Consider the following 24,912-nt stretch of genomic DNA (forward strand, 5'->3'; position numbering starts at 1 on the left):
CCCGCTTTACTGAAGGGAAAACTGAGGTTCACGGAGGTTAACCAGCAACGCACGAAAGAGGAACGCGGGCCTGTCTGCCCTACGGCCTGGAGAAGGAAGACTTCAGCTAGGAGACTCTGCCCGGGCTGCGTCATTTGTCCCTCTCCTCCCCCCGCCCCACCCGCCTACAGCCACCAGCATCCTGTCCTGTCTCCCTGCAGCAGTGGGCGGCCTGGGGAAATCCTCCCCCAACTCTGACAAACGAACTGACACACGGGCCCCAGGTCACGACCTCCCCTGATTTGTGGCATCAAGGACTCAGTTTCAAGGCCAGGGGTCCTTCAGCTCCAGAAAGCCCCCAAAGACCCTCCTGGGGTCAGAGCTCAACAGCTTTTGGGGAAAAACCGGCCACCCTGTGCAGGCTGCATCCCCACCTGCTGCCTGAGAGGGGCTGACGGGCAGAGGGCCGGCCCAGCGGCTGTTTGTCTGGGTGGAGCCCGGCGTCACACGGCTCATCTGCCTCCGGCGGGCCCCTCTGTGCCTCCCTGAGCCTCTGTGTTTGCTGTCACCTCACTGCTTCCAGCCTCTCTGCTTTGCCCCAGGGCCCTGCTGCCCTGCGCCCTGCTCCCAGAGGAAGCCGGAGTCAGCCGAGGCCACCGACCCACCACTAGAGCCATGGTAGGGCCAAATGGCACCGCTGGTCCGGTCAGTTCGGCCGGTCAGCCCCGCCGGCTACATCCAGACTGAGCCCGTGAACCTAGCTTGGGGCAGGGGGGCAAAATTGGGCAGGTGTGGGGCTGAGGGGTGGCCACAGGGAAGCCTTCAAATGGGACTCGAGGCTCTGAGGAGCCGCTGGGGCGCTGGGGAAGGGATAGAAGAGGAAGGCCTGGGTTGCGCTCCTGTATCTTTCCTGGGTGGCTCTGTGAGCTTGGGGAAGTTACTGCACCTCTCTGGGCCTCAGTTTCTGCTCCTGAAAATGAGCGTTGATATCATCCATCCAGTGGTATCGCTGTAAGGCCTAAAAAGGTATGACGTGTGGAGGAACCCAGGCACACAGCAGGGGTCCCTCAAATGGGAATCCATTTCCCAGGGCTCCCTGCTTGGCCTCCAGGCCAGGAAAGGCTGCCATGGAGCCTCCCAGACGTGCCCCTTCCTGCAGGAGAAGACTGGCCGGAAAGCTGAAGGCCAGTTTCCTTCCTTCTTGGGCCACCGGGCCAGCTCATGCAGCCCCTCCCCCATTGTCCTACTCAGCCCAGTGCACTTTGTATTACTGGGTCCCTCAGAGGGGTCACCACACCGGAGCAGGAACCCAAATACTGCTTTCTCCAGCAGCACCCCTGATCTCACCTCCCTGCTTCTCCTAAGAGTGCTGAGTTTTCTGCATGATCTGCCCAGCCCCCCAGCCGCCTCCCTCCGCCATGAGCTGATGGAAGAAAATGGTAGCAGGAAGCCCCCACGTGGCCACTTGGCTTCAGAACTTCTGACATGTGTTTAGGCTTCCCAGGGGCGCAGAGGGGTGACGAGGGCAAACCCAGAGGCTGGCTCAGCACCTTGGCCGCAGCCTCCCGTCTCTACAATGTCAGGGCAGTGGAAGGATGGGGGTCAGGCAGTCTGAGACCACTCACTGGAGGTGACCCAGCTTTTGTCCTATCACATAGGTCCACGGGTACAAGGGGGTCAAATTCCAAAACTGGGCGAGGACCTATGGCTGTTGCCCGGAGATGTACTTTCAGCCCACATCCGTGGAGGAGATCAGAGAGGTGAGTATCTTGTCTCAGAACAGTGCCTGATGGTCCAGCCACCAGACCTCCAGTTCCATCCGGATCAGGAATGTGGCTCAGAAATGCCCCCAGAGAGGAGGCTGAGAGGAGGACTTCCCGGCTAAGACCCCCATCCCCACCCCAGAATTGCTAGCCGGGCAACAGCACCATGCGGTTGCCTCCAGCTGAACTCTACTTTCACATGACCACCTGGGGTGTCCACCAGTGACTGCCCGATTGTTATTTCTGGCTCAGGTCTCTTCTCTGAGCTGCAAATTGGCATATGACTTCTTTCATCAGAGATATAGCAAACTTTGATGCCCCGAAGGATGTTTTTGATGTTTGTTTGCTTTCAACCTATTCTATTGCGGTCTTCCTAACTCTGTACCAACCACCTGGTTGCTCAAACTAGAAGCCAGGAAGTAGGTCACTGTCCCTTCTTTACCCTTATCTGACTTCAGCAAGTCCTGGCTTGGAAGTTTCTAGAACCCACCTCCTTCTCTCCAACACTGGTGTCACAAAGCCCCGGCCACCACCCCTTCCCCACCTGCCATGGCCCAAAATAGTCTCACTGATCTCTGTCCGACTCTGTGACCCCATGGACTGTAGCCCACTAGGCTTCTCTGTCCAGGGGACTTTCCAGGCAAGAATACTAGCGTGGGTTGCCATGTCCTTCTCCAGGGGATCTTCCTGACCCAGGGATCGAACCCGCATCTCCTGCTCTGGCAGGGGGATTCTTTACTTTTTTTTTTTTTTTTGATTCTTTACTTTTGATCACAGAACAGACCAAGCATTTTCCTACCTCTGTATCTTAGCCCTTGCTATTCCCACTACCTGGAATGCCTGACCCTTCACTTTTCACAGGACCAACACCTTTGCATCCTTTAGCACTCAGGGTAAATCACCTCCTCAGAGACTTCCAGACCACTTCATCTGAGGATGTCCCCATCTTCTGCATCTCAGCTCCTTGCTTATTTCTTTCACTGCATTCAAAACCTGCAGCTGTTTCACTGACATGAACTTTTTCATGCTTTTTTCTCTCTCCGCCATAAGGATGTAAGGCCACATTTTTCCTGTTTTCCATTGCATCCTTAGCACACCTAGCCCTTTATCGGGCACACAGGAAGCACTTAATGAATATTTGTTGAATGAATGAGTGAATGAATGAATGAATGAATGGACAAGACCCAACCTCTGCTCTTAAAAGGCTTAACCCTAAGACAGTTTGCATAGGACTAACCCAGAGGATGCAGATGTTTCACTAGTATTAGCAGAGCACAAAGAGGGGAGAGATTCACATGTCTGTGAGCCTGTGCATGCGTGTGTGTGAGGGCCCTCAGAGGAGAGTGGTGGAAATGACATGGTCACCACTGGTGATCAGCACCACCTGCTTCATATCTGTGGTCTCACCTGTCCCCATCCATACCTGTGAGGTAGTGATTATTAGCCCAATTAACAGAAGGGCAAACTGAGTCTCAGAGAGGCTTTGGAATTTCCCCTTGTTATTAAATAGTATCAGAGCCAGATTTTAAATCCAGATTCGAAGCCTCCAATTTCTTTCTTTCTTTTTTTTTTTTGAAGCCCCCAATTTCTCAAGCAGAAGAATGAAGAAAAATGATCACTGAGTCAGCCCGGAGGATGAATAGGAGCTCAAAAGGGAGCTGGGGTAGGGCAGTGGAAGATGAGGGGAGGACAGGTGAAAAATGATCAGAGTCTTCAGTGGCTGGGGGTGGGAATGTTTGAGGAGCAGAGAGGGCAAAAGAGGAAGGCTAGGAGGTGGAATGGCTTTGAATGGATCTGAGGGCCTTGAATGCCGAGAAAACAGGCTTCATACTGAGCTGAGGGCTGAGGTCCTGCGTGCAAAGGTTGTTCTGAGCCGTGCTGGCCTGCACCCCGCTCACTTCCTGGCCCTTCTCTCTGGCACTTTCCCGGAGTGGCCTGCACGGCGGCCTCCAGCCAGGCAGCGCCTGGGGGACTGGGGGTGCAACGCCTGGGTGGCCCAGCTGCCTCGCAGAGAAAGGCCTGGACTGAGGCTGATGCAGGTGCTGCCTCCACAGGTGCTGGCCCTGGCCAGGCAGCAGAACAAGCGGGTGAAGGTGGTGGGCGGTGGCCACTCACCCTCAGACATCGCCTGCACTGACGGCTTCATGATCCACATGGGCAAGATGAACCGCGTGCTCAAGGTACCCGGAGCTCTGAGCTGTCTGCCTCTGCTGCACCCTGACTCCAGGGTGGGGGTGGAGGCTCCTTTTCCCTCATGCCTCATCCCCTCCTGGCCTTTGAGTCCCAAAGTGACTCCCACCCCATTCCCGGTCCACTTGTGATCATCCTCACTCCCCACAGGGCCTGCCCTGGACTCCTTCAAGCCTCACATCTGGTCTGTGTGCACCCTTGTGGCCACAGAGAGGATGTCCACAAGTCAGGCCCCCAAAGGTGGATTCATGACAAGTCCAGGATTTGCACTTAACTTGTTCTGCATATAGGGAAACTGAAGATCAGAGAGGGGGGGGTGACTTGCCTAAGGTCACACAGCTGACCAGCGGCAGAGCTGGCCGCAGACTCAGGAGTCTGACACCAGCCCTGTGCTGGGATACATTCATTCAGGCGGCTCACACCCTCCCCTCCCCCGCCCACAACCAGGCGCCTGCCAGGGATGGGGGAGCAGGCCGTGCAGGGCTCCTGTTCCCATCCGACAGGGCCAGCTCCTCTGAGCTGTCATTTTCGCCTGGTACCCACCCCTCCAGCTCTGCTAGCAGAGATTCTAGATTTCTCTGTACTATTTATTTCCTGATTTGCTCAGGCCAACCATCTCCGCCCTGTAGAAAATGCTCTGGTCAAAACATCAGTCATGGCAGGAATTAACTCCGATTGCTAATTAGTGAGGACTGGGCTCTAGTAATTGATTTTGCCCAGGCTCTGTGCTCAGGGTCGGTGAAATGTGTGTTCTGAAGTCCACAGATGTGAATTCTTATCTCGTTTCCACTGCCGATGTTTGTGTGACCTTGGGCAAGTGACTTAGAGTCCCTGAACTTTAGTCTCTATGCTGTGAAATGGAAAGACTGCTCCTCCCCTCTCTTCCCCACCACCCCCGGGCAGCCAGGGGGGTCTCAGGGCATAGAACCACCCTCCCACGTGGCTGAAGAGACCTGGGCGCCAGTCCCAGCCCTATGGTGACCTTGAGTAAACCTCTTCTCTTCCCTGCCCCTTATTTCTTTCCCCTGTGACCAGAAGGGTTGCACAGGACAGTCCCTGAGCCCCAGCACTCTAGGGCTCTGCCTGCACCCCCTTTTGGCTGCCTGCAGCAGGAGGCAGCTTGGGCTGACTGTGGGCTGGGACAGACAGGCTCGTACTCACAGCCTTGCATGGCTGCAGGACGAGGGCTGGGTGACTGCCTAGCTCATCCTAGCCTGTGCCGGTCTCTTGCAGGTGGACACAGAGAAGAAGCAGGTGACCGTGGAGGCCGGCATCCTCCTGGCTGACCTGCACCCGCAGCTGGACAAGCATGGCCTGGCTTTGTCCAAGTAAGAGCCACCTCGTCCATTCCCAGGGCGGGTGCCAGTGATGACCATCGCTCCCCACCCTGACCTCAGCCAGACACTCAAGGATCTGGCAGGGGCCAGAGAGGAGCACGTTTTAGGATGCACCTGTTTCTCTGGATCCCTGTCCCATCCCCACAGGGCACCCATCTCCCCATCCCCGGTGTCCAGGGGCCATTATATGAGAATAGAAAGAAATTGTTGTTTAGTTGCTAAGTCATGTCTGACTCTTTGCAAGCTAAACTGGGGACGAGATTCCCAGGCAGGAGATGGACCAGCTGCTCTGCTCTGAGGGGCCTCACACCACAACCCTGGGAGGTATTGTCCCAGGAAGCCTGACTGTGTCCCTCCTCCTCCCCCCAGCCTGGGAGCTGTATCAGATGTGACCGCAGGTGGCGTCATCGGGTCTGGAACCCACAACACGGGGATCAAGCATGGCATCCTGGCCACACAAGTGAGTTCACTTGCTTCGATGCTGACCACCAGGGAGAGGGGAGGATGGGTCAGGGCCCCTTCACCCTTGTCATCGGTGCTCCTGACAAGCAGGCATTCCAGGATGGTGTCGGCAGAGCTCTGTGGGGGCCTTGAACACACCTGGGTCTCTCTTCTGATGGAGACTCTGGAGGACCCTCCAGAAACATTGTCTCTCTGAACTTCATGAGTCCCCAGCAGACACAAGTGACGAAGCCACCCCCGTGTGAGTTGACACAGTTCCTCATCTCTGGGGAGCTTCCTGGCCACCCTGGGGAAAAGGGCAAGCAGACCAAAGGGTTCCATCCCCAGGGAAAGCTCTGAATTGGAAGCCAGGCAGGGCGAAGGGCCTTTCCAAGTCAGCAAGTTGGGGAGGAGCCAAGAAGGAGCCAAGCACACAGGCCTGGGATCACACCTGACCTTCACCCAAAAGCTTTTAAGATTATTTTGATGCGGACCACTTTGCTTCCCTGGTGGCTCAGACAGTAAAGAGTCTACCTGCGGTGCAGAGGACCAGTATTTAATCCCTGGGTCGGGAAGATCCCCTGGAGAAGGAAATGGCAACCCACTCAATACTCTTGCCTGGAAAATCCCATGGGTGGAGGAGCCTGGCAGGCTATAGTCCACGGAGTTGCAAAGAGTCTGACAAGACTGAATGACTTCACTTTCTTTTCTTTCACTTTTTACAATCTTTATTGAATTTGTTACAATATTGCTTCTTTTTTATGTTTTGGTTTTTGGTATGTGAGATCTTAGCTCCCCAGCCAAGGATAAAACCCCCTGCCCTCTGCAGTGGAAGGCAGAGTCTTAACCACTGGACTGCCAGGCAAGTTCCCACCCAAAAGTATTTCTTAAACTTCATGGGAATCCAGTATGGGGCACAGGTTTGGAACTCAGATGTGGGCCCAAAACCTGCCTCCCACATGCATTGGGTGTGCACATGTGTGCAGGTTGTTTAACTCATCTGGGCATCCCTGTTTTCAGCTGTTACCTCAAGAGAATCCTCCTCAACCTGCAGGGGATTGGGGGTTAATGAGACAGTGTGTATGAGAGCCTGGGGGCCCAATGACAGTTCACGACACTTGTGTCGGGAGCCACCCCTTCCACCTGCAATGCAGGAGTCCCTGGTTCGATTCCTGGGTCAGGAAGAGCCCCTTGAGAAGGGATAAGCTATCAGCTCCCCACCCCTTCCACCTGCAATGCAGGAGACCTGGGTTCGATCCCTGGGTCAGGAAGAGCCCCTGGAGGGGGGCATAGCACCCCACCCTAGTATTCTTACCTGGAGAATTCCATGGACAGAGGAGCCTGGTGGGCTACAGTCCATGGGGTCACAAAGAGTCTTTCATTTTCACAAGGGACTTTCACTTTTACTTTCTTTCCCTTAGGAAGCCCAGGTGAGCAAGACAGGCCCTGGCATGTGGGGGTGAGAGCTCCTCTATTTAATTCTACACTTAACGCTGATGGCAGGGAGCAAGGGGAAGACACTGGCATCTTTAATATCTACTGTCCCCCAGGCACTTAGCTGAGTGCTTCACCTATTCTCTCTGAGATGGTTATGACCCTCATTTCACAAATGAGGAAACAGAGAGGTTAAGTCACACATCCAAGATCACACAGCTGGTGAGTCAGGGCCCGCCTTTATTATCGCTGGACCCCGCTGCTGTGTTTCACTGGCCAGCGCTCAGCTCAGCCCCAGATCTCCAACAAAGTCTATTTGTTTGTTTTTAATAAAGATCATCCTAACGCCCTCGCTCCCACAGCAGGCCACTGTGCCCCACTTCTGCCAGTTTCTCTTCTCTGGTTCTGGTCGCTGTTAATCAGAATTAGTTCAGCTTTATCTGTTCTCTCACCCTGGGCACCCTGCTGCCAACTGCACATGTCAAAAGCAATTTCCGTCCCAGTGAGCAGATAGCAGAGTGTGGACAGGGACTTCAGCAGGCAATGAAGAAGGGTTCCTCTGGAAACAGGGGCCAAGGGCAAGGACAGTGATGTTCATCACCTGTCTCCAACTGGGCGGCCCACTCTGCAGAGCCCAGAGATTCCGAGTTTGGTAGGGTCAAGTAGGGGATTCTAGACCCTAAGGCAAGGGAGAGGTCCCCAAATGAGAAAATGGACTGGACTGGCCGAGATGGTGCTCAGGAGGGCAACGAGCAGACAGCCTGCAAGGGTCTCTGGTCCCCAGGGCTGCGTGTTGGGACAGCGGGGCCAGCTCCCCACCCACGGATGCAGGCACACCCTTTGCCTTTATGAGCCACTCACTTCCACCCAGGGCCTCGTGGCTCTTTGGAGCTGATCTCATCTTAGCTCTCTTCCAGGCAGAGGACAAGCTTGCTGAATCCTGACTTTGAAATCCACAGGATGAGCAAGGCAGCTGGGGGAGGGCAAGCCACTGGGGTGCCATGGAAATGCCTGTGATGGATGGGTCCCCTCCCTGCTGAGGGCTGATGCCACCCAGACACAGCCCCCTCACTCCATTTCTCCTCCTACCCTCCCCCAAGACTGAGGCTCCCTCGGGCTGGGATTGGAGACCTAGCTGGGAAAGCCCCCAGGGCCAGATACATGGTGGGACTCATAGCCAGATACATCTGGGAATCGGAGACACTGGGCCTCACTTGCAAGGGCAAACAGGGAAGTGAGGGCTTTACCGGAAGCCTGGGGATACTGAAGCGTGGTTCTTCTCCCACCGCCAGGTGGTGACACTGACCCTGCTGACGGCCGACGGGACCATTCTCGAGTGTTCCGAGTCCAGCAACGCAGAGGTGTTCCAGGCCGCGCGCGTGCACCTGGGCTGCCTCGGAGTCATCCTCACAGTCACATTGCAGTGTGTGCCCCAGTTCCACCTGCAGGAGACCACCTTCCCCTCAACCTTGAAAGAGGTACTGTCTTTCATTTGCCACTGTTCAGCCTCAAAAGAGAAATGGAGGACATTAATAAGTCATGCTCCTCTGAGCTCTGCAGGTCCCCAGAATGGGGCAGTGAGCTGACCTCACCAGCCCTTCTTTGACCCCAGAATACTGTGGCAGTATCCCTTTGTGAGCAGGTCAGGGGAGCTCAGAGGAGCTGGGTGATAAGAGGCAGAAAGGATGGCTTCTGATGGCAATGTTTTTTGAATGAATGAAAATCCGTGTTGGTTAGCTGGAAAAATGGATGATTGGATGGATGAATAAATGGATACATGGATGGATGACTAGATGGACAGATGATCAGATGGATGGATGAATGGATGATGGATGGATGCATGGATGGATGGATAGCATGCAATAGACCAGAAATGCCTGATAAGCATGGATCTATCCCTGGTAATTGCTAAGCTACAGGACTCAAATCTATGGTTCCAAGTTCCTCAGCATCTGAGCTCCTCCATAGTCACCTCACCATTCAATATGAGTAGACCCTCTGCACAGATGGAGTTGGTAGTGATGTGAACACTACTGGCCCCACATAGTTATGGTGGAATTTGGGGTCAGACTGAACGCTGGCAGTACCACCCCCAAGCTGTGACCTTGAGTCAGCCATTGAACCTTGCTGAACCCCAGTTTCCTCATCCAAAAACAGTAAATCATGTTTACCTTAAAGTATTGAACCTGAGCATTAAATCAGATAACACTTGAAAAGTACCTAGTTCAGTACTAAAATATGCTCCTCAGGGTACCTAGGCAGTGAAAAATGGAAAGTACTGTTATCTAGCATCTGGTCTAAAAAATCCTTACCATTGGAATTTCTAATACATTAAACCTCACGGCAAAGGTTTTAAATGCAGAAGGTCCTTTATGCAGAGGCATGGTGTTTGATGGGGCTTCCCTGGTGGCTCAGCGGTAAAGTATCTGCCTGCAACGCAGGAGACGCAGGAGTTGCAGATTCAATCCTTGGGTTGGGAAGATCCCCTGGAGGAGGGCTTGGCAACCCACCCAGTATTCTTGTCTTGAGGATCCCATGGACAGAGGATCCTGGTGGGCTAAAGTCGGTAAGGTTGCGAAGAATCAGAGCCAGCTGAAGCAACTGAGCACACAAGCACACATCGTGTTTGGTGGGACTTTAGCCCCAGAACTCTCCACTGGTGGCTGAACAAGTGATTCCAGGGATGCTCTTGGGCACGGGTCCCCATTCCCTGAGATCTAATGCCTGATGATCTGAAGTGGAGTTGATGTAGTAATGACAGAAATAAAGTGCACAGTAAATGTAATGCACTTGAATCATCCTGAAACCATTACGCTGTCCTGGTCCGTGGAAAATTTGTCTTCCATGAGACCAATCCCTGGTGCCAAAAATGCTGGGGACTGCTGGTCCAGGGGATGCGGCGCTGATTCCTAGAGCATCGATGCTGAGCACATGTGGGCCAGTCTTGGCAAATGAGTTGCCTGATGCTTTGGCCCAAGAAAGGATTACAAGGACATTTCGTGGAATTGTTTGGCAGTGATACTGTGTGGCTAAGCCAGCGAGCTCCAAAAGGGTAGAACCAGTCCACTTGGAGCCACCCCAGACTCTGAGCCACCTCAAGAGCCTGCTTCAACTAGCCACATCCCCAGATCAGTGTTAAGGGGCTGATCTAAGCTTCTTGTTCACTCCGAGCAGGCCCTAGCTTCAAATATAGTCACATGCCAAAGATGAGGGCTTCTACATGTTGCATTTTAGATCAGTGCAATTCCGTGCAAAGCAGAGGTCAACACTCCCCTCAGCGACTGGCCGGGAGAGTAGACGTGGTCACCCATGCAGAGAGGGCTTGGGTGAGGAGAGAAGGGAGCCTTAGTGCCAAGTGTCCAGGACAGAGCAGCCAGGCGAGTCCAACGCTGTGAGGAGTTGGGGAGCAACACCAGGGTCTGGTCATCAGGAGATCACTGCTGACCTCAGTGAGCATGGTGTCCATGGAGCGGCGGGCAGGTTAAGGGGTCAGCATCTCAGGCAGAGAAAGGAGATGGGCAGAGATCACCTTCAACCAGAAAGGAACCACCTTCCGGCCTCTCACTTAGGTCAGAACTTGTTCATTTTTAAGCTGAATAATTTGACCCAGAGATAAAGAAATTGCTTCTTTTGCCAGTAGGATTGGCCCCGGGGCTCCTACCAGGACCAAGCCCTTCAAACTTTTGGAGCCTTTTTATTTTTTAAATTATTTATTTGTCTGCATCAGGTCTCAGTTGCAGCATGTGGGATCTAGCTCCCTGCCCAGGGATCGAAACTAAGTCCCCTGGATTGGGAGCGTGGAGTCTCAGCCACTGGACAACCAGGGAAGTCCCTTCTTTGCCGTTTTAAAAGTAGGGTCAGATTAGATGAACCCTGAGGTCTTTTCCAGCACTGACATTACTTGGATACAAAACTGTGCCCCGCCTCATCGCCCCACCCTGGAGACAGAGGGTCTTTCTCTCACCTGGAGCATCTGGGGATGTTGAGTCTTACCCCTGGGGAGGGGCGTGAATCCTGGTGTGGAGTCCCCCATCACTGCCCTGTGACCCCCAGCCCCTCCCTCGAGGGCTCACAAGGCTGGATGCCGCGCCGCCTCCTCTTCTGTGAGTCAGCAGGTCCTCTGTGGATTCTCTCCCTCCCCTCTGCACAGCTCCAGCTGCTCTTCCGCCCGGAGCTGCATGGGTCTCCACCAGGCCCATCATCAGTGTCCACTGCACCCGTGGACAAGCCTTCCCTGCCCAGTCTCTGGCCACAGACAGGGACTGCGCAGAGGGCAGGTGGCATTTGCAACCCTAAGATTTCCTCCCAGGGGCATGTGCTGTCCATGGCCCTGCATTCAATTCTCTTTTACCCTCTCCGCTCAGAGCAGCCTTTAAAGGGCCCCTTCAAGGGGCTGGGAATGCTTGGGAGGAAGAGTAAGATGCAGGTGGGAAGTCGAGTCCCAGGCTGCTCCTCTCGGAGGAGAGCAGTCCAGAGAGGAAGGAAAGAGGACCGATCAGAAAACTGTCCCCGGAGCAGCTTCTCCTCACTCTTGCTCCCCTTGAATGTTTTCCTTCCAAAAAGAAAAATGATGAGACCTCATTTCCAGGAGCAGGCAGGTGCCTGAGAACCAATGTATGCTTAGTCACTTAGTCGTGTCTGACTCTTTGCAGCCCCATGGACTGTAGCCCACCAGGCTCCTCTGTCCATGGGATTTCCCAGGCAAGAATACTGGAGTGGGTTGCCATTCGCTTCTCCAGGGAATCTTCCCTACCCAGGGATCAAACCCAGGTCTCCCACATTGACAGCAGATTTACTGTCTGAGCCACAAGAAGAATTTATTAAACACCCACCCCCTCTGAGGTTTTCCGTCTCCTGCCCACCCCCATGCTGTGTGTGGTCCATCTCAGACGCAGCTCCCTGCTTCCCAGGTCTGATTCTCTTATCTGCACCTCAACACAGCTTCTGAAGGCTGCTCAAAGCCATCTGAGGGGAAGGAAGAGTTGGAATCAGTGCTTCTGGGCAGAGGGGCCAAGAAAGGGGCGGCCTCCCTAGCTTCTTATGACAAGGTCTCAGCATTCCCAACTTTCTGTCATCTAACTGGTATGAAATCACAGTCACCGAGAAGACTGGAGGATTTTGGAAATGGCTGTCAACCTCTGCCCTTTATGCCACGCAAACCATAATGAGATGTGAGAAGTACAGCCGCTGCCTGGATCACTGCCTCCCCCAACACTGCGGGAAGCAGGGTTGCTCCCTGGGACACACCGACCTCACCAGCAGCATCCCAGTGCCCGCCACTGTCCTGGGCGGCCGGCCACTGACGCCTGGGCAACCCCGATCATGGGACAGGGAGCCCTCAGCTTCTGCTCACAGGCCTGGTGATCAGTCCTGTGAGTCAGTTCAGTAGCGGGGCTAATTTTGGAGGGGACGGAACCCTCTGGAACCCCTCCTGCCAATGACATGCCAAGGAAGACATTCCTCTGGGGCACACCCCCTTTGATGGTGCTCCCAGGAACCACCAGTCAGACTGAGGAAACATGATCCTGGGGACCCTTCTGCCCCAGATAGGACTGTCCATAGGCCCTGAAGAGAGTCACAGTGGGATCTGTCCAGGGCAGGGGCTCCATCTTTCAGTGACCACGCAATGCTCTGGTAGGGACCGCAGAGGGCACAGAACTGGAGTGTACGTACGTGCTGTCCGCCTCGAGGAGCTTAGAGTTTCGCATGGAGGGAAAGATAGGCCTTGTCCCTCTAAAGCAGGGAGGAAAAGAAACAACAGATGCCAGGGGACAGGCACAGCGTGTGGTGTGAAAGTGGCTCTCATGGCTCCATTCTGGGTGGGAACCTGGGCTCCCAGAAAGGGCACTGTTACTTTACTGCTAAGATTCTGGGCAACCGAGGATGGCCCTGGAGGCTGGGACAAGAGAGAAGGGGGGATCTTCCGCTCTCTCAGTCCCATCCTCCAGGCAGAGCTCCAGACCATGTTCCCTATTCTCCCAGGAGAAAGGGTTCTGCCCAGAGGTGATGGGCCATGGGTCCATCACCCAGTCAGGGTGGAAGTGATAGTGACAGGGACCTGGTGTTTCTTGCTGAACTTTTCACGGGTCTACAGCCCAGCAGAAGAGGGCCTCCTCTTCAAATAAGGAATCATAGGGCCCTTTATTTTCTTAGACTCCAAAATCACTGTGGACAGTGACTGTAGCCATGAAATTAAAAGACATTTGCTCCTTGAAAGAAAATCTACGACAAACCTAGACAGCATATTAAAAAACAGAGACATGACTTTGTGGACAAAGGTCCATATAGTGTTTTCCCAGTAGTCATGTATAGATGTGAGGGTTGAACCATAAAGAAGGCTGAGTGCCAAAGAATTGATGCTGTCAAATTGTGATGCTGGAGAAGACTCTTCAGAGTCCCTTGGACTGCAAGGAGATCAAACCAGTCAATCCTACAGGAAATTAACCCTGAATATGCATTGGAAGAACTGAAGCTGAAGCTCAGATATTTTGGCAACCTGATGCGAAGCCGACTCATTAGAAAAGACTCTGATGCTGGGAAAGATTGAAGGCAGGAAGAAAAAGGGATGACGGAGGATGAGATGGTTGGATGGTATCACTGACTCAGTGGACATGAGTTTGAGCAAACTCCAGGAGATGGTGAAGGACAGGGAACCCTGGTGTGCTGCAGTCCATGGGGTCGCAAAGAGTCAGATATCACTGAGCAACCGAACACCAAGAAAGAACCCTGCATCATTTACTGTGTCCAAGTCCCTAGGCCAGCAGCTCTGGGGTGAGGATTTGGGAAACTGGCCCACAGGGAAGATCTGGTTCACTACCTGCTTTTATAAATAAAGTTTTATTGACACACCGCAGTGATCCTCATTCATGTATTGTCTGTGGCTGCTTCCATGCTACCACAGCAGAGGGGAGGAAACAGAGCGCGTAAAGCCTAACATATTTACTATCTGGCCCTTAACAGAAAACAATATGCTGATGTCTGCCCTCGAGGAGAAACCAAATGTGAATGAGATGCTTGATGAATTTCAGGACAGATGTATGCTTCAGTACCTGTAATATACTTCTGGGATGGATGTAATATAAATAAAAACCACTTAGAATGGAAGGAGACAGCCCTGGTGGGGGTAGGGGTGGGGTTAAATTGAGCATTTTAATTACAGTACATCTGAATTCAGATCTGACCCTTTCCACGTGGTCACTTGTGGGCAGTGGTAACAGTACTGGACAGTGTGTGTGGAAGAAGTCCTCTTCGTGCTGGACTGTTTGGGCCCGATTCCATTGGAAATGGAGTGCTGCTGGGGATTTTTGAGCTGTGTCTTGGGATGCTTCCCTGTAGATGTTGTCTGGAAAGATGAAAAATGGGGCAAATTATGAAGCTAGTGCAGAAGAGCCAGTGAGAGCTAAGAAGGACCTGGGCTAAACCACGTCAGCAGGAGCAGACTTTAGGGGAAGGCTGGAGAGCTGTGAGCAGAGATGGAATAGGGTGACCCACAGCCTGGGCTGACGTGTGGCAGGAGAGGTTCGGGATGGCAGCCAGGTCGCTGGAAGGCAACAATGGTCTGCCCATTCCTGTATCTCCTGGGTCCCATCAAGCATCAGTTAACAAGTCAGGGGTCCTCCCCGAAGTGATGACCAGGATCCAGAATTCTAAAATTCCACTGCTCCCAGGCGCTCCAAATGGAAGTTTTAGGTGGGCTCATTCCTTGGTGTTTCACCTCGGTTTTTCCTTCCTTTCCGGTCAGATATGGAAATCACAGGCTGTTTTTGTTGTTGTCCAGTCGCTAAGTCGTGTCCAACTCTTTGTGATCCCATGGACTGCAGCGCACCAGGCTTCCCTGTCTTTCACTATCTCCCAGAGTCTGCTCAACTTCATGTTCACTGAGTCAGTGATGCCATCCAACTATTTCATCCCCCGCTGCCCCCTTCTCCTTTTGCCTTCAAAATCCTAGCAACAGAGTCTTTTCCAGTGAGTCAATTCTTGGCATCAAGTGGCCAAAGTATTGGAACTTCAGTTTCCACATCAGTCCTTCCAATGAGTATTCAGGGTTGATTCCCTTTCAGATTGACTGGTTTGATCTCCTTGCTGTGTTTATAGCTTGTAAACTACTTTCACATCCATGACCTCCCTTGGTTCTCACAACAGTCCTGGAAGGAAAGAAGGAAGGAAGGAAGAAAAGAAGGACAGAAAGCTATTTCTGTCTTGGTTCTACAGATGAAGAGATGCTGCTTCTTGAGACTCACAGCTGGAAACCTGGTGGGGAATAGGGCCGGATCCCCAGACGTGTGCCAGGACTGCTCACATTCAGAACCTAAACTCTCCACTGGGTACATGCCACAAGGCAGGCACTCTACTCAGGAGCTTCAGCATAGATTATCTCATTTCATTTGCACAACTGCCCATGTGTTGTTGGGGGGGGCGGGGGCAGTGAGCGGTGGGAAGCCAAGGCTCCGGGGATATGGATCCAGCAAGGTTGTGCCGCTGGCAAGTCACCAGGCCAGGACTTGAATCCAGAACTTACTCCAAAACCAGCACTCTCCCTCTCCCTCCCAGCTGCCTGTCAAACCCCAAATCTGCATCTCCTTTGGCTCAGAATTTGTCATGCGTCAGCCTGATGGGTGTCAGGGAGACATGATTTGCTCTGTGACATCTCCACATGTACGGATGAGCTATTCAGAGCCAGACACTTCTGTTCATCTTATTAAAGCCCACTGCGGTGTCAGGGGTTGTGGGAACAAGTGATGATGACAGTGATGCTGACAGTGACAATGTAAGATAGTAGCAGCAGCAGCTTACCCTGTACGGAGCTTACTGTGCTACTCATTGTTCAGTTCAGTTCAGTCGCTCAGTCGTATCCGACTCTTTGCAACCCCATGAACCGCAGCACGCCAGGCCTCCCTGTTCATCACCAACTCCTGGAGTCCACCCAAACCCATGTCCAAGTCAGGATAAACGAGAACTCATTTTTATCCTCTGCATAACTCAATGAAGTCAACCTGTAACTGGATCATTTTAATGTCCATGGCATGCATGTGCTCAGTCATGTCCAACTCTTTGTGGTTCCATGGACGGTAGCCCACCAGGCTCCTCTGTCCATGGGATTCTCCAGGCAAGAATACTGGAGCGGGTTGCCATTCCCTTCTCTAGGGGATCTTCCCGACCCAGGGATCGAAACTGTTTCTCTTGCATCTCCTACATTGGCGGTGGATTCATTACCACTTAATCTCCAGTATTTTATAAGACACATCCCATGCTCTTTGGCAATGTTAGGACCATTTGGGATATTTTCTTTCGATGGGGGACCCTGACTTCCAGCATCCCCACCATCATCCTGTGACCAACACAATCTCTGCTCCTTCCTCAGGTTCTTGACAACCTGGACAGTCACCTGAAGAAATCTGAATACTTCCGCTTTCTCTGGTTCCCACACAGCGAGAACGTCAGTGTAATCTACCAGGACCACACCAACAAGGTAGCCGTGGGCATCTTCCCCACCACCCCCTACCCCCCATGCCCAGCTCCCAGGGCACCTAAAGCCCATTACCATCCTGATGATCGGTGAGAGGTGAGAGGAAAAGCAAAGGGTGAGCATCCCTGAGCATGAAGAGAGGAGCACTAAATGCCAGAGGGTGGAAGGAAGAGGGAAGGTGGTCCCAGTAAGGGTCCGTGAGTCTGTAAGGAGGGATACAGGGGTAGGAGGTCAAAGGACAATGCAGATGTGGGAAGCAGAGATGGAGGTGTGGGCAGGACAGGCTAATGAGTCCTAAGCAGTCAGGACAGACCTCAGGAGCCAGCTAGCGCATCCCACCTTCCCTCTAGCACCCCATCCTTCCAACCCCCAGGGGAAGAAACCCATGGTTTTGTCTCCCCATCACCATGTCCTTGGCAAACAGGCTGCTACTCAGCAGAATAAAATAAAGCCAGCACTTAGGAAGATGTTGACCAGACAAGTCAGGCGAAGGCCAGAACACCTACTATGTGTATGGGGCTGGCATGGGGTTCATAAAGGGTGATTGCCAGACACCAGGCTCATCAGCTCTACAGAGAAGAGACACAGGCACTTCTTGGTCTTGAGCAAAACGATCACATAAGCACGAAACAGAAGGGGACAGGTCATGGGGATCAGCAGTGCCACCAGGAATGAGGCTTTCAGTCATCCTGGCCAGCGGGTCCCCCCTCCCCCAGCACACACACACACGGCTTCTCCTGGGACACTCAGTTCCAGCTCGGAACTGACCACAGACTCTGCTTCCCAGCCGCCCTCCTCTTCAGCCAACTGGTTCTGGGACTACGCTATTGGATTCTACTTACTGGAGTTCCTACTCTGGATCAGGTAGGAATGCCACTGTATCTTTTCCCAGCACCTGCCATCTACCGCCGGGGATGTGGTCCATCAGAAGAACAACATCCCACCTTCAGACATGCAAACTGGGTCTGTCTGCACAGTCCAGAGCAGTGAATTCCGATCCTGGGGAGCTTTTTTTAAAAAATACCCATGTCCAGGTTGCACACCCTGGCTCATGGGTGATGTGAACCTTCATATTGTCCAGTTTCTTACCTCCTTCCCAGCCTGAAGTCTGTGCTCAGGCTCAAGCATCCAGACACATAACTATGAGTGATGAGGAAGGCCTCACAGGTCCTTGAGCAGTGCCACTATATTCAGCTAAGGCGTGGAATGGCATCTGATAAAAACTTCTGAAATGTTTCATACACATAAATAATATATGCAACACATATGTAAAGTATGTTGCTGTTGTTGTCTGCCACTAAGTTGTGTCAGACTCTTTGAGACCCCCTGGACTGTAGGCCAGCAGGCTCCTCTGTCCATGGGATTTCCCAGGCAAGAATACAGGAGTGGGTTGCCATTTCCTGCTCCAGGAGATCTTCTTGACCAGGGACTGAACCCACTTCTCTTGTGTCTCCTGCATTGACAGGCAGATTCTTTACCACCTGGGAAGCCCTTATGGCGTACAGACATATTTAAACTTATTGTCAAGTGTATCCATCTATTCTTTTATCTTGGAGACTTTGGTGTCTTATTAAAGACAGTGAGTCCAGCCTGGAGGCCATTGCTCCATCAGATGATGGATCGGCGGTGAGAGTGGAAAATGCCCAGCCAGACTTCTCTCCCCTTCCATCACAGCAGCCTGGCAGCTTTATGTGCCTGTGTCTGTGGAGTCCAAGCCAGAAAGTGTCCAAATAAATTGAGCTCTAAATCACAGTGGCCACATCCCGGGCCGGGACGCATGCTCTGAGGGAGCTCCATGGCCTCTGAGCCCCGCCCACATGGCTCTCACTTAGTGGCTTCTGGAAACCACGTCCACTTGGCCTTACCTTTGCAGCTCTGGGCCGCTAGCTGGGCCATGTGCTCAAGGATGCAGCGGTGAAAGCTAAATAATGGATTGGGTCTTGGTGATGTGGCTTCCCTGGTGGCTCAGTGGTAAAGAACCCGCCTGCCAATGCAGTAGATGCAGGTTCGATCCCTGGGTCAGGAAGATGCCCTGGAGGAGGAAATGGCAACCCCCTCCAGTATTCTTGCCTGAGAAATCCCATGGACATAGAAGCCTGACGGGCTACAGTCCACAGGGTCACAGAGAGTCGGATGTGACTTAAGATGCATGCACTGTTGGTGAGAATGTAAACTGGAGCAGCCACTATGGAAAACAGTATGAGGTTCCTCAAAAAGTTAAAAATAGAATTTCTCTTATGACCCAGCAATTCCACCTCTGACTATATCTCAGAAAGAACTGAAAGCACAATTTCAAAGAGATATTTGCACATTTGTGTTCATAACCTAAAAGTGAACATAACTATCCAACTGATGACTAAACAAAATGGGACATATTAAAAAAAAAAAAATGGGACATATAGCTATGCAATGGAAAACTATACAGCCTTTAAAAAGGAAGGAAATTCTGACACAGGCTACAATGTGAATGAATCTTGAAGACATGATGATAACTGAAATAAGCCAGACACATAAAAGGACAAATATTGAGTGATTCCACTTATATGAGGCAGCCAGAGTAGTCAAATTCATAGAGATGAGAAGTATGGAAGGTTGCCAGAGAATAATGGAGGTTGCTGGAGGCTGGAGGGAGGGAGAAATGGGGAGTTAGTTTTTAGTGGAGACAGAGTTTCACTTTTGCAAGATTCTGGAGATCCACTGCTCAGTGATGTGAATATACTTAACACTACTGAACTGCACACTTAAACACTGGTTAAGAGGGTAAATTTTATATTATGTGGTTTTTTCTTTTAAATCACAATTAAGATGAAACACTCTAACATTAAAAACAACCTAGTCATTAAAGAGGGAGAGAAGAATAAAATCTAGGCTAAAATCCATAATTGGAGCCCCGGTCAGCCACAGAGAGAGTGATGCAGGGGGACCTTCACATTCCCTGGAGGGATTTCCAGGCTGCAGATTAGCACGCGTGGCACAGGATGTGGAGAATGAAGCCCTGGTGTGTAAAGGACTCGGTCCACTGCCCGCAACACAGCCAGTACTTACACCCCTATGCCCTGCCCCCCAGCACCTTCTTGCCAGGCCTTGTGGGCTGGATCAATCGCTTTTTCTTCTGGCTCCTGTTCAACGGGAAGAAGGAAAACTGCAACCTCAGCCACAAGATCTTCACCTACGAGTGCCGCTTCAAGCAGCATGTCCAGGACTGGGCCATCCCCAGGTAAGGGCCAAGTGGGCCACCCTGCGGGTGGGTCAGCAACATATAGCTCCCTTTGGGTCCTGCTCACAGCCATCCTACCTGTTATTTCTGGGGGAAACGGGAGTTCTGAGTCCCCGTTCAGTGTCCCTGCACCATTGTGGCTCTCGGGAAAGCAGCCATGGGGTCCACTCCACTCTTCCCCACGGGCCCCTCTCCAGCTGTGAGGCTGGGAGAGCAGGTTTAGACTGAAACGTGGGGCTTTGTGGCCAGCATCTGGTTCTTCTGAAAGACTGTACCTGTGTTCAGGCCCTCCGTTAGCACAGCCCACCTGGCAGGCTGGGGGCCTCTTCATGGGGAGGGACCCCCTTGAGACAGAGGCTAGGTCTGTACCCGGCTCACTGCAGCTTCCTCTCTGAACTGCCCCTCTCTGTCTTTCTCCAGGAAAAGGGGGATCAGTGCTCAGGGCTTAGGGGATCCCTCTGTCAGTGTTCAGCGGCTGGGGCCACCAGACTCTCAGGGCTGGACTATTAGAAAAAGTAGGAATCTTGGCATCAGAGTGGCTTGATCCTGTCTGAAGAAGAGGAGGCCAGGGCCTGGGACAGCTGTGGCCAGAGAAGAGCCCGGAGGAGAGCCCCCAGTTGGGCGGGGGTCCTGGGGGCTGGGGTGGGAGCAGGAGGTAGCTCTCTGCTTCCGTGAAAAGGACTTTAAGAGCAGAAGCCATGAGGAAGGGGCTTCCTGGGGGCCGTGCTGAGCCTCATGGGACATCTCCGGAGGCCCCTTCCTCAGGTCTGGGTTCCATCCCCTCTCCCACCCCGGGCCGAGGGCAGAGAGAAGACCAAAGAGGCCCTGCTGGAGCTGAAGGCCATGCTGGAGGCGAACCCCAAGGTGGTGGCCCACTACCCCGTGGAGGTCCGCTTCACTCGCGGGGACGACATCCTGCTGAGCCCCTGCTTCCAGCGTGACAGCTGCTACATGAACATCATCATGTACAGGTGAATGGCTGGCTGGGGGCGGGGTGGGGCGGGCCTGCGGAAGCCGGTAGTGAAGGGGGCGGGGCTGTGGACGCAGGTCCTCCGCTTCGAAGGGCCCCTCCCTCCTTCCCCAGCTTTCAAGGCCAGTTCAAATGCCACCTTCTCCTGGGAGACTTCCCTGGTCTTAGCAGCAGAAAATAGTCTTTCTTTCCTTCCAGTTCCAACAACTACCCTTTCTACCTTGTACTGTGTTAATGCGGTCATTAATGTTAATTAATATGTAATATTATTGTTAATTATTTATATATGGTAACTATAATTGTTAATGTTATTATTAATATATACTATTAATTAATATGTGATACGTAATGGGCTCCCCTGGTGGTAAAGAATCCACCTGCCAATGCAGGAATCACAGGTTCGATTCCCTGGGTCCAGAAGATTCCCCTGGAGGAGGGCATGACAACCCATTCCTGTATTCTTGCCTGGAAAATCCCATGGACAGAGGAGCCTGTTGGGCTATAGCCTGTGGGATCACAAAGAGTCAGACACAACTGAGTGACTGAGCATACAGCCAAATGTTAATGTTAATATGCAAAGCTACCCTTTGCAAAACTGATATTATGCTGTCTCATGTGCTGCCCTAGGCAATGACTCTGAGAGCTGGAAACATTGGGTTGAGAAGGACTCTGAGGCCAGGTTTCAGTTCAGCAGAAATGAGTTATGCCTGGACGCGGTAACCCATCTAACCAGCTTCACCGGGCCATAGGCAGACGCCTTATGCTCATACTGTGTTATTGTGTCCTGAATTGGTTGGGCAATGACCTCCCATATGAAGCTTATGGACACACACAGTTTAAGAATCTCATCTTTTCTAAAACTTCCTGCTTAAGACACATCTTTCTTCCTTCCCATCCACCACTGATAATAGTCCTTCCCTGACTTTGTAAAAGACAAACAGACCACCTCTCACCCAGCCTGAATCTTACTATGCTTTATTTCTCCAGTCTGTAAAATACCCCCAAACTCAGGGGATCCCAAGGGACAATTTAAGAGGGTGCAGTCCTGGAGTGGGGTGGTGCGGAAGCCAGAAAAGAGAATTTCAGAAACCCACATCACACAGGAGGCAGCTTATTTCACGCAGGGACAAACTTAGGGCCCGGCTCAGTCCTCAAGCTGTCTGTCCGTTTTGTCCCTGCCTGAGAATGCAAATTCAGAAGCAAGAAAATTCCCCTGGGGCTGCATCATAACATTTGAGTTTTTGCGAGTTCTGACTCTTCTCTGTCAGTAAGTCTGACTTTGCAGCAAGGACTGACCAACTAGGTTACATTGGCTGTGATTTCCACACATCAAATGAGGTGATTCTGATAGAAATATTTATATATCTGTCTATATATTTGTTATAAAGTTTTTTGGTATATATCTTTTAAATAATCTTTACATTAAAATTTTTAAATTTACATTTTAAACTATTTAGATTTAAAATTCAAATCTTTAAAGAAGTATATGTGCTATGCTTAGTCACTCAGTCATGTCCAACTCTTGCAACCCTATGGGCTGTAGCCCACCAGGCTCCTCTGTTCATGGGATTTTCCCTCTGTTCATGGGACTTCCCAGGCAAAAATACTGGAGTGGGTTGCCATTTCCTCCTCCAGGGAATCTTCCCAACCCATGTCTCCTGCGTCTCCTGCATTGGCAGGTGGATTCTTTACCACTAAGCCACCAGGGAAGCCCAGATAAGTGTGTGTGTATATATATTTATACACACACAGACAGGAAAACTGTATTAATTTAAAATTATTCACACTCATACACATGGGGTTGCAAAGAGTCGGACATGACTGAGCGACTGAACAACAAAAATATGGCAAGGTTCAGTTGACAGTTAAAATATATGTAAGAGGTTGTGAGCTTTTTCAAAATCCTTCTGAGCAAAAGCTGCAGGCTGCTGAGTCACCGCCATCCCGCCCTGTGGACAAGCGCTGGGCGAGATGCCTGATAACCACGGGTGAGCCCACACAAGACAAGCGCGTGGCCTCACCTCCTCCTGCCCCCTCCGCAGGCCCTATGGTAAGGACGTGCCGCGGCTGGACTACTGGCTGGCCTACGAGACCATCATGAAGAAGGTGGGAGGCAGGCCCCACTGGGCCAAGGTAGGACGCGTCTGTCGGAGCCTCCCTGTGGGTGGGAGCCGGGCAGCGACTGTGAGCCAGGACTTCCACCAGAGGGCGCCCCTCTTCCCTAGGGCCCTGCCGGCCCAGGGCTCCAACCTCGCGGGGAACCCGCGAGCTCAGCAAGTCATAGGAAGGAGGACCTCCACTACCTTAGCCAGACCAGCTTCTCTGCATTCATGTTCCCTTCGAGCTTTTAGTGCTTACCTTTCATTTTATTTAATTCTCGTAGAAACCTTATAAGCAGGATAAGGCAATGAGTCCATTCAGCAGACAGGAAACTAGGGGTCTCTCAGAGATGATGGGACTTACTAATTAGCAGTAGAACTGGGCCAGAGCCCCCTCCACTGCCCGATGGCAAATGAAACGGGAACTTTAACGCTGCATTTTAACCGCTTCCTTCTCTACTTTCCAAGAACTTCCTCGCTCCTGTTTGGGTTCTTTACATTACATGTGTATGTGCATGCATGCATGTTTGTGTGTGTGCATATGTGCACACACACCACACGTGGGTTTCTGCATGAGCCTATATGCATGTGTGCGTGTGCATACATGCACACGTGGGTGTGGGTACACGCGTGTGTGCATGCATGTGTGTGAGCGTGTGCATGCATATACCTGCACGCGTGTGCTCTCTGTGTGCCTAGGGATGGGGGATCACACATGCACACACACCGACACAGGTTTGCAGCCCCGCTGAAATGCCAGCTCCAGGAAACAAAGCCTGTTGTCTCCGGTTGCTTCCTCAGGCCCACAACTGCACCCGGAAGGACTTTGAGAAAATGTACCCAGCCTTCAAGAGGTTCTGTGCCATCCGAGAAAAGCTGGACCCCACGGGGATGTTCCTGAACGCCTATCTGGAGAAGGTGTTCTACTGAAGCACAAACAGAAAACAAGCCTAGCCCACCTCATCCCACCTCCAGGCCCACCTCCCACAGGGCTGAAGGCTCAGCATCCCGCTGTCCTGATGGGGAACAGACATCTTCCCTGGGGCCCTCTGCCAGGACACCCACAGCTGCTCTGACCCACAGCAAGGAACCTGGGTCTGGGCATCCCCTAACTCCTTCATCCTTGCAGCACCCCATGTAAGGAAGAGCACCAAATTCCTTTACCTCTCCAGCAGCATCCTCTTAGCCCAAGCCTGCGGTCACCACATCCCGTTCCCAGGAGACAGAGAAGCCCCCAAATGTTCTGCATGTCTAGGAGGACTCGGCCATTCTCACGTTCCACCCGCCCTGCCCACCCTCCTAGGGAGAAGTCCCACCAGCATATGTTTAGACACAGAGGTCGTGTGTGCTATGCTCTGCTTCCTTTCACCCTCAAGCGTCTTTAAGATGCTCAGAGGCATGTGCCCTGTCCTGGGACTGTCCTCTTCCAGGGGGTCCACTAGTCTGCCTGACCGCCCACAGCCCAACCTGCAGCATGTCTATTCCAGGGATGTTTGGAAAGGGGGACTTTCCTTGCCTTCTTTTTAATAAAGGCCAAGAGTTCATTTAGTCTCCGCTCCTTCCTCTCCATCTCCAAGGTAATCCTTTGGGAGCAGAAGGCTCCCTAATTCCCCAGCTTCCCTCCAGGGTCTTGGACTTGCCTGGAAAATGCTCTTCATATTCCTTTTGCAGTTTCAAGTGGCCTCTGACCTCCCACATGTTGTGGCTAGTCTTTCACAAAGCTTTTGTTGAATATCTACAAGGTGCCACGTGCCTTGGGGGAATTAAAAGAACCTTAAGACAGGCTCCTGGATCAAGAAATGTATATTCTAGTCATATATCTCATAAGAGGCTAATATGCAGAAGATACAAAGAACACCTACAATTTATCAACACAAAAACAAACTAGTCAAAAATGGGCAAAGGACTTGAATACACATTTCTCCAAAGAAAATATACAAATGGTCAATAAGCACATGAAAGGATGCTCCACATCACTAATCATTAGGGAAATGAAAATAAAATCACAATGAGATG

At 52.1% G+C, this 24,912-nt stretch overlaps 1 protein-coding gene across 2 annotated transcripts; it reads left to right on the forward strand.

Moving 5' to 3' along the window:
- The first annotated feature begins 489 nt into the window (after positions 1-489).
- Positions 490-24,680, forward strand: LOC122432065 (L-gulonolactone oxidase). 2 transcript variants are annotated; one of them, XM_043453797.1, is made up of 13 exons: positions 490-657; positions 1,638-1,739; positions 3,797-3,922; positions 5,166-5,260; positions 5,639-5,729; positions 7,132-7,140; positions 8,437-8,622; positions 16,506-16,613; positions 17,398-17,474; positions 19,678-19,827; positions 20,634-20,798; positions 22,840-22,930; positions 23,698-24,680. In XM_043453797.1, exons 1-13 carry the CDS (start codon positions 655-657, stop codon positions 23,824-23,826), a joined length of 1,332 nt encoding a protein of 443 aa, XP_043309732.1. In that variant the 5' UTR covers positions 490-654; the 3' UTR covers positions 23,827-24,680. The 2 variants fall into 2 exon arrangements, with proteins under 2 accessions (XP_043309732.1, XP_043309734.1); XM_043453799.1 differs by lacking the exon at positions 7,132-7,140 and having other exon boundaries at positions 491-657.
- The last annotated feature ends 232 nt before the right edge of the window (positions 24,681-24,912 follow it).

The sequence above is a fragment of the Cervus canadensis genome, chromosome 30 (genome assembly GCF_019320065.1).
Source record: "Cervus canadensis isolate Bull #8, Minnesota chromosome 30, ASM1932006v1, whole genome shotgun sequence".
Taxonomy (NCBI): Eukaryota; Metazoa; Chordata; class Mammalia; order Artiodactyla; family Cervidae; genus Cervus; species Cervus canadensis.

Excerpts from the sequence above, each read along its gene's own strand:
- LOC122432065 (XM_043453797.1), top strand. Across the intron at positions 8,623-16,505 it reads TCCCCTCAACCTTGAAAGAG|GTTCTTGACAACCTGGACAG; the intron begins GTACTGTCTTTC and ends CTCCTTCCTCAG. Across the intron at positions 17,475-19,677 it reads GAGTTCCTACTCTGGATCAG|CACCTTCTTGCCAGGCCTTG; the intron begins GTAGGAATGCCA and ends CCTGCCCCCCAG.